The sequence below is a fragment of the Solea solea genome, chromosome 18, assembly GCF_958295425.1.
Source record: "Solea solea chromosome 18, fSolSol10.1, whole genome shotgun sequence".
NCBI lineage: Eukaryota > Metazoa > Chordata > Actinopteri > Pleuronectiformes > Soleidae > Solea > Solea solea.
This window is the reverse complement of record NC_081151.1, coordinates 8137330-8147154: the sequence shown is the minus strand read 5'-3', so window position 1 is coordinate 8147154 and position 9825 is coordinate 8137330. Positions and strand designations below refer to the sequence as shown.

The following is a 9825-nucleotide window of genomic DNA, read 5'->3' as shown; positions in this document are numbered from 1 at the left end:
AAAAATCAAACAAAATGAAACAGTAAAAATGTGTTTATTACTATACTAATGCCATTTCAAGGGAAAATTACTGATGATGATGATGATAGCACAAATTGTGCCTATGAGGATCCTAAAACTGAAGCAGAAATTCAGCTTTTTACGATCATTTAAATAGTTTTCTTTGCTATGTTGTTGTGTAGTTTAACAAAGAAGAAAACATAACAGAATTAAAGAGAGTCGTGTGCAAACTCTGACAGCACATGAGACAGACAGAATGAATCATTTGTACTGGATTCAGCCCAGACTCAGTGTTCCATTGTTTAAAGTGGAACACTGACATGGACGGCCTTACTTCTGGTAAAGAGACGAAGAGAAATGATGGCTCCTGTAAAAAAATATGACCTCCAGTTCAGTGAAATCACTTTCTGCCTCAAGTGGAAAAGCACTGAAAACATTATGTATGAAATTGAATGCGGTCGCTAACAGCGAGTCGAGCTGAACGGCATATTAAAGAAACCTTTTAAGTATATTATTCAGAAATGTGTGCAAAATAGAGGGACACAGTCTCAATTTACTGAACACATGCACCTCTGCAAGTCTCTTTTTTTCTTTGCATTCTCACTTTGACTTTGCCTGGACTCCGCTTTTGGCTAATTAAGTGACAGAATACATTATTATGTAAGTAACTCATCGCGTGCTGTAAGAAGACAGAGCCTCGGGTCTCCATCTGTGAGAGTGCAGCAGTCAGGTGTGTTTTTATGTGGCTGCAGCCACAAAAACAAAGCCGGCTGACAACAGCACCACAGCAGAAGTTCATCACGGAGACAGGCCAATAAATGGGCAAGCTATAAATTGTCCATAATTGGAAGTGTGTTTGTGGAGCTTTTCTTTCAAGGTGGAAGTGACCTCAACGTTGTTCTGCTCTCCTCCTTTTGTCTCTCCCTTTCTCGCCTCCCACTGCCTTGCTCGCATTTCATGAATCACCGCTTCTCTCTGGTTTTTTTAAAATCACCTTTTTGAATTCTATACGTGTGAGTGTGTTGCACATTTGTCTGCGCATGCATGGCAGATGGATTTATATGAAAGCAGCGGCTGTGGAGGAGGTCGTTCTGAGCAGCTCAGGGACCAAAGGTGAAAAATAATTACAATTACTTATAGTATATTATATATATATATATATATATATATATTATTTATAGGTGCAAACCTCACAGTCTACCAGTTTTCCAGAAAAATAAAAATGATCCCAATGACATCCAGTGTGTAGACGAACACAGACACAGAACACAGTGACAGACAGTGGCAGTAAATGAACTCTCTTCTTGGAGGTTTCACTAATGAAATCGATGTGCGCGCGTACACTTTGCAGGCCGCTGCCACATCTGCTTCTCTTGGCCTTGCTTGACAATCTGCACGACATGTTCCTCTTCCTGCTTCCTCCCTTTGCTTTTTATAGTTGCGTGGGTCTTCAATGTTGTGTCGTGCGTCAACAGCCAGCAGAGCAAAGGGAATCTGCTCAATGCAACTGTGAATTTGTTTTTCCGACTGCAGTTTAAAGAAATAAAATCTCATCCACCATCAAACTAACTTGATTTGTGCGTTGAATTCAATTCAAATGTGTTGTTCAGTGTTCAGTTTTTGACAACACTGATGAACTTCAGCACAAGCAGTTGTTTTCCCCGACTCTCTGCGTGTTGTCGCCAGAACGAGAAGCGGCTGAGAGGAATGAGGGAAGTGTGAGAGTGCTGACAGTGACAGGAGCGATGCTGAAGATGATGATGAAGAAGAAGAAGAAGAGGAAAGGAAGAAAGCAGGGAGTGTCAGACAGTTTGCCTGGAGGAGCTCAGCGGGCTTGACATCAGACACAACAGGACTGAGGTGTTAAATTTGCTTGACAACGTGTCAGTAGCTTAGATACTGAAGTAAAGAGAGTTTTGATATTAAATATGGAAACTTAATAATATTTAATATGGATAAACTAAACTGTAAACAAGATTTTGGACTTAAATAGTTGCAATGTGCCAACAAACCTTTGCCTCAATATTTGACATGTCATCTAAATTCAGAGTTCATGATACATTTGTTATATGCTGAAGAATGAACACTTCATGACGTCACACGGATTGAAATATACAGTATAAATATTTACGGCAGCGTGAAACTTGACAAAAACCAGATAACAGAGAGTGAGAATGAATGTTGAGCCACAATAATAACAGTTCTACCGCTGCTCTGCTCCTCCTCAGTTACTAAAGATGTGATCACAGATAGCGGGCACAGACTTATTGAGGGTTTCTTTTATAAGAACAATGAATATCTTAAAGTGGCGTGAAAAGGAGTGCAAGCGAGAAAAAGAAACATCACTTTATGTTTTTGTTATTTTTTTTAATTCAAATCCAGTTTATACTTTGAGCAAATGACTGAATCGCTATAGAAAAGTATACTGACTACATAAATACAGTATAATAACACTATAATTCTGGTCTCTTATTGGTTTAAATGACAACTGCCTTATGTCATGTTGTTGCGGCTACATTTTTTACACACACGTGTGTGTATTTGTTTCCGATTTTTCTCCGCGGCACGTGTCTGTGTACAGTACGGTGAGTCCCGGCTCGACTCTATTCCAACAGGGACCATCGTGGTCCTCCTTTACAAGTGTGTGCTCACCGGTGCAGATACTGTATATGGTCCCTGACACGTGCCAACATAAAGACAGACTCCGTGACTCTCTGACCAAATCTATTGATCCTCACTCATCCACATCTGCGTATACATCTGTACTTCACATATGAATAAAGACGACTGTCTGTGAATACACTCAAGGACAGTGGAAGGTGACTGAATGGGTGTTTTACAGCCCCATGATTCTGCCGACGCAGGTTATTCACTGTCAGGTGATGCATATTATCTGACATGGATGGAAGAGGTAGAGTCACATGGAGGAGCACATGTCCTTTGTCATGATCGCAAAATGAACCGTGTCATGCAATTTAAGAGCCGGAAGGCAAACACCGATGGTGAAGAGTACACCTTTAATGGCGCGTGCTGTCGTAGAGTCACATGTGGACTATCACCTCCGGTCACGTGGTGACATGACGCCAATCCGCCCAAGGTTAAATTTCCCTGCATTTTAAAGTGTGCGTGTCATTCTTAACAGAAGAGAGCAGCGTGTCTATTGCACACATGTAATAACTGCATACAGTATATCACTGTTAAAAAACTATAGCGTACATTTGTACCTTAAATTATTGTACGGCGTGTTCCACTTCCTCCAGAGTGCGCAAGGTTTGCCTTCAACGAAGCACTCAGTGTTTGTCTTTGTGGAGTATATGACAAGACAAAGACATATAGACACATATATACACTGTTTTTATTCAAAGGATTCAATCTATTAACTCCCTTTGATTAATAATGACGTTTCCATCACGTGTCAGTGTTATTAAAGCATCTTGATAGAGATGTACGTAAATGGTCAGTTTAAATATGAATGCGGTATAGGAACGACCATGGTGTAAACTCTGTATTAAAACTTCTAATGTAACAAAGGACAAATACTTAACTGCACTTGTTAAGTACAAAAGTCACATATCTGTACTTTACTTTATTGATATTTCTAGGAACTTTTACCTTTACTACCTCTAACTATCTTTGTTAATCGTGACTACCAAATAATCAAAAAGAAGAGTTGGTATTATGGTCTGTATTTATATATAGAGATTTACACTACAGTTTTTACCCATTCACACACTGCAACATGGTGGATAAGTGCCTTGTTCAAGGTCACATCTATTTTACTTTTTTAAAGTACTTTAACTAAGTAATATTATGAAAAATGACTAAAACTTCTACCAAAGTCATTTTCTGGTAAGATACTTGTACTTTTACTCCCTTTAAGGTACTTTATACAAGATTGTCTACACCATAGCATTGCTTGTGCTTCCTTTCTTCCCCTGGAAAAAGAGAACAACCTTATTGACGTTTGCCTGTCCTGTTCTAGTGATGAAGCAGTAAAGGAGCGGGTCTGCGAGGCAGTTGAGGCTCGAGATGGCGGTGCCGATTTTGTACGGATAAAGGAACCATGTGACATCCTTACAGTGATCCACCTGTATGCGCAGAAGCATCATGATGTGGACAGGTCCAAAGCAGAGCACAACGCAGAGCAGAACAACGGTCAGCATCTTGGAGATCCGTTTACGTTCCTTCTCCTCTGTGGCCTGGTTGGACTTCACCGCGACGCAGATCCTCCAGGTGGAAACCACCACCAGGAGAATGGGAACAATGTACCCCAGGAAGAAGCGCAGGATGTTAGCACGAGCCAGACTCTCTGACAGAGGGATAAAGGTGTCAAAGCACACAGGAAACCCGTTGTATTCCTGGTACGAGTCCTCCCATCGGATGGTGCCGGCGTTGAAAAGGAGCACCAGCAGCCACACAGCAACAGTCACCGCCACTGCAGTGTTCACTTTCCTCAGGGAGGTGAACTTCAGTGGGTGAACCACTGCCAGGTAACGGTCAACGGCAATGCAGCAGAGGAGAGCTTCGCTGGTGTAGAAGTTAGTGAAGAGGAAGTAGACAGAGAGCACGCATACGTTACCACCGTGCGTCCAAACCCCTCGCCACAGGAAGTCCAGCCACAGAGACAGACCCACAGTGAAGGTCAGGTCACTCAGGGCCAAGTTGAGCAGATACACACCGAGCTCGTTCTTCTGTCTGATGTGCTGCCAGGACACATAGAGTGAGAAGCCGTTGGCTGGGATGGAAACGATTATGATCGCCAGGTAGAAAAATAGAAACGACCTCCTCCTGGCTACGCTGTCAAAAAAGTAACAGCTTGTGTAGTTGACGACCAGGGTTAAGTTTTCCATGGCAGATGTAAAGCTCACACACTCTCACCTTGTAGACAAACAAATAAACACATAAGAAAGTGTCACTGTGATGAAAACACTGATATAATCTGTAAAAAAATATTTATTTTCTCAACATAGAAGTCAAACACTTGCTATAAAAATACATATCTAACAATTCATTGTTCAATTCTATGTTGTGATGCTGTTTTCCCAATGATCTCAGACAGAGTTTGGCAGCTCGTATCACCTGACACCGACAACTGTGCCAGAATAAGAGCAATAAACTATTATTGGGAGACATGTTGACACAGCCAATTAATTAGTTAAGCTTTTTCTCGTCAGCCTGTTTTAACAATGTGCGTCTGAAATCTGGCAACGCAACCCTGAAAAGATATATTCTTGAACATCCTGATCAGTTTGTGTTGCATTTCCATCCAGGCAATACTGAGCTGTAAATATTTCAGGACATTTCTGAAATCAACCGGCTCACATATACACATATAACACATATAACACGACTACATAATTATGCATATAGATATGTATATATAAATCGTGAAATTCTACTTACTTTTGTCAGATTTCACAAAAACGTTCACTTGTCCTGACTCCTTCTGCCTCATCAGCCACTTTAAAGAAACAGGAAGAGTTTGGGCTGCCTCCTTGTCGTCCCTGACTACTGCGTGTCATTTACTGGGTGACAGGCCGTAACTGAACAAACAGATAAAGGAGCACATGGTAGATTTAATTTGGGTACTGAATCTATATTAGGCCGCTTGTCTGTATGTATGCATGTTGTATCAATACTGTATATATAGACAAAGGTGATGCTTATTGCTTATTGTCTTATTAAAGGTTGTTGCAGGTGGTGAAGTTTGTTATGGCTCAGCTCTGCACACACACACAAACACACACACGCACACACACGTATTCGTTGTGTAAACGGAATTATTAAATCCATACACAGTCAATATGAGACCACACCACTGTTAATCCTCTTAATAACCTATTACACAAAACCTTTCCTTTATTCGTGGTTATTCCTGCTTCCTAAAATCTGCAGAATTATTGAAAGAAAATCCTGAAAAATATGCTGTAGATTTTTCCTGGCCAGACTCAAAGATGCATGTTCATGCATTAAAATGCATTCAAAGTCTCTGGTCCTATAGATAATTCAGCTGATGGGGCTCCATTGCAGTTCATTTCCTCCCCCCAGTCTTTCATAGCTTTTCTAATCTCTCTTTAACCACTAAGTGCTTAAACTATAATAAGATCCAGTGTATTGTTTATAGTTGTGACCATACATGGATGAAGATGCTTTCCTGAATTAAAAAGCATGAGCAAGAAGCCACGACGAAGACATGGGGACAGGAACAGCTGCAGGCCAACTCTTCTGTCATGAAACTACAAGAAGAAAGCCTGCAGCTCCCCCGTGTGGTCAAGTACGGTAATGACAAACCAGGGAGCCGTCAGAGAGTTCACCTTGATGACAAGCCACTGTGAAAGGCCATAAGGTTTGTGCTGTAAATACATCACAACTTAATTACCACCCACTTAATGTATCTAACTCAGGGGTGTCAAACATACGGCCCGTGGTGACAGAACTGGCCAACCAGAGGGTCCTATCCGGCCCACAGGATGAAACACGATGTGAAATCCTATATTTTTCAGCTCCTGATACCTGCACACACATGTAAATGGTAAACTTATGCATAATATTGTTGAAATTACACTTGTAGTCCTTGTTGTTTATAGGTTATTATGTTATATTATTTACTTGTTTGTAACGTGTGTAAATAGAGAAACTACAACAGTTGATGTTGTTTGATCAGTATTCGTCTGTCAGTGTGGTGTAATAAAATAAAGTTGTGTTTCATTGCATGATTCTAATGAAACAGTTCCTTAAACTAGGGATAATTAGTTGTTAGGCATCACATACTCACCATACAACATTCTGGAACACCACACGGCCTCCAAACTAGCACTATAAGTGATATAGATCTTGTTTTGATATTTTTGTTAAAATGAAAATTCATTCATCAGCAAGAATGGTGTGGTATTAATTCGGTTTTATGCTCCTTTCTCATATTGAAGGATCTCCACTAACCAAATGAAGTCTTGTTGTGCAACATATAACACATCTGCTCTCAGAGACTGAAGCATGTGGGTGCTTTTTCTATTTTAAAAAGAAATGTTTAGTTTAAACGTGGGTAAACAAGGTTGTACCCGACTAAACACAGTTGTGAAAAATTGACATCAAATAATTCCCCCCCCCCCCATCTACTCTAATTTTAGCTTTGTCCTCTGTGTCTTACGCAGAGTTTCTTACACCACATTGTCTATAAACTCCTCCAAAGATTCATTTGAACTCGAGAGTTATTGCTGTAAGTCGGTGACGTTGTTGTCTGAGCAACTGGGCTCACATTAGCAGTACCAGGCTTTAATAAGTGAGGGTTTGGTGGCGACAGGCGTTCCACTTTTATTACACACAAGAGTGATGAGACAGGGCTTCAGCACGGTTCACCTCATTAAATTGCTGACTTTTAAAGACCCTTTTCAATGCCCTTTTAGTAACAGTTAGAGTGTGATTTAACATCAGTTCCATAGCCACTCTGTGGAAAGTGTTACGGGAAAGCTGTGCGATATGATATGATAATGATGATAACAATTATTTATCTGTTTTATATATTCCAGAGACTTCATGTGGCGAGTAATAGTGACATTTGACGTTAAAAAAAATCTATTTTTACAAATATAACAGCCTGGAAAACACGTTATAACATTTTAAGACATGGATTAAGACAGATTAATGTGGGTGTCTTAATCCATGTCTTAAAATGTTATAAGACATGGATTGCACCATATTTATATGATGCCATTGTGCACCAGATATATAAATGTACATTAAACATGTTTTTTTAACTTTAAATTCCTAGCTAATATATATATTTCTATCAGTTCTGACTTGACTGAAAGTCAGGTGAACAGGTTCACAAACATCCCAGCGAGGATTATTTATCCCGCATGAGTCACGTCCTGTAATCTCGTATCATATCGTATCGTAAACATCTGCACCTGGTCTTATTTATTCAAGTATTTATATTTTCCTGTAGTTCTGAAACCAGTGACCAAAAATGGCTCCATCAGCTGTGTTTTACACAAACATGTGACCACATGTTATTTAACTGAAGAATGTAGCTTGTTTCCTGTCTAGAATAGTGCTTGTTCTGAGAGCACAGGCCCATATGCTTTGAAAAAAGCAATTAATAGGTGGAAGCAGCATATGGAACTAATGTAAACAATATCTCCCTTGTAGTCGTGGTACCCAAGAATCAGACTAACTCATTAAAACCTAGTTTGCTTTGCTGAGGAGATAAACAAATATGTCAAAACTAACAAAGACATCTATACTTTATATTCTTTTGAGACAGAGATGATTTTATTTGCGCAGCACATAATGCAACACAGTAATATGAACCTTCCGCCCCTGAAATACACTTTGAGTCTAATTCATGTATTTCCCGAGGAATGAAATGTGCCGTAAAGCTCTAAACTGTGTGTACAAGAGCACGTGGATATAAACAACGTTAAAACCAAGATGAGACAAGTTCACACAGTGGATTTATACCACCAATGGCTGGAGCATTCAACATAACACTAACAATACAGAGTTACACATGCCGTAGAGTCTTTATTAACAATTAAATGTCAGGCCGGTATATAAATACAAAAGCTACAGCTGTAAAACAACTCTAAACTTGTTTATACAGAGGCCTGGAAATCAAAGACATGTAACACGTACCATTTGATCATCATCATCATTTTTTAACATAATGTAGCAATATCTCATAGCTTATTAACTGATATGGGTGCGTCCAATGTGGAATATATTCATAACTGATCCAAGTGTATTATTTTGTAATGTAATTTGTATTTAGCACATTTACCTCACGACACCGTAATGAAACTGCTATAACACAAAAAAATTACACAAAATGAAAATAAGATAATAAAGTCTCTGCAAAATGTTACATTTGATTTGCGTAATATGAATAAAAAAAGGGTAATGTTTCAAACAGATTACATCCACAATAATTAAACATCATGAAACCCTCTGTAAGTATTTAACCAAATTATTAGGCTCCATCGACTTTGAGCAACAAGCAGCAGCAGAAGTGGAGCTAATGGCATGTCAGGAGAGCAATCACTAAAAAATAACCACAGGCTTAATTTGCTCCGTTTTGTTGAGGTAAGTGGACACAACAGAGCGTTGGTACGTGGTCATGTCTGACCCTCTGCGAGGAGGTCTGGACCTCCTGTAGATGGCAGTAACTTTCCTCCTGAAGTACTGTCCGGAGAAGACGTACAGCAGGGGGTTGAGGGCACTGTTGAGAAAGCCCAGATACACGGACACCTGACTGCCTACGTTGAGCGCGTGGAACCACGACGTCTCATCCAGCACGTGGACGTCACAGAGTATGTCAAGGAAGGTGAATATCTGAAAGGGACCCCAGCAAAGTAAGAACAGCAGCGTCACGGCGTACACCAGCGCTGTCGCCTTCCTGTCGTCGGCGTCGTGAAATCCCACAGTGTCCTTCCGCTGAGCTAAGACTTTGATTATGCTTCCGCTGCTGAACACAATGACCAGGAGAGGCATCACAAAGCCCACCACATTCATCAGAATCTGGTGGGCCAACTTCCAACGCATGTCATCGCCATAGTCCAGTACACAGGACAGCGTCTGGTAGTCCTCTATGAACTTCACCTTTCTGTGGAGCATGGTTGGCAGACTCAGTAGAAGTCCTAATATCCACAGGATCAAACAGGCGATCTTGGCGTAAAGGGTCCGTCTCAGCCACCTGGCCTTCATGGTCTTCACCAGTGCAAGGTAGCGATCCAAGCTGATCATCACCAGGGTGTAGATGCTGGTGTAGAAGTTGACGATGATGACGGAGTTGACCAGTTTGCACGAGGCGTCCCCGTACGGCCAGTT

The 9825-nt window shown here is 40.6% G+C and overlaps 2 protein-coding genes across 2 annotated transcripts; both read right to left on the bottom strand.

Annotated features, from left to right (window-relative positions):
* Positions 1 to 3899: 3899 nt before the first annotated feature.
* Positions 3900 to 4871, bottom strand: LOC131444853 (psychosine receptor-like). Its single transcript, XM_058615535.1, has one exon. It carries the CDS (start codon positions 4848 to 4850, stop codon positions 3900 to 3902), a length of 951 nt encoding a protein of 316 aa, XP_058471518.1. The 5' UTR covers positions 4851 to 4871.
* Positions 4872 to 8315: 3444 nt separating this feature from the next.
* Positions 8316 to 9819, bottom strand: bdkrb1 (bradykinin receptor B1; the record flags this gene model as incomplete). The annotated part of the gene is made up of 1 exon (XM_058615815.1): positions 8316 to 9819. A coding segment is annotated over one exon (780 nt), but the record flags the coding sequence as incomplete, so codon positions are not given.
* Between the last annotated feature and the right edge of the window lie 6 nt (positions 9820 to 9825).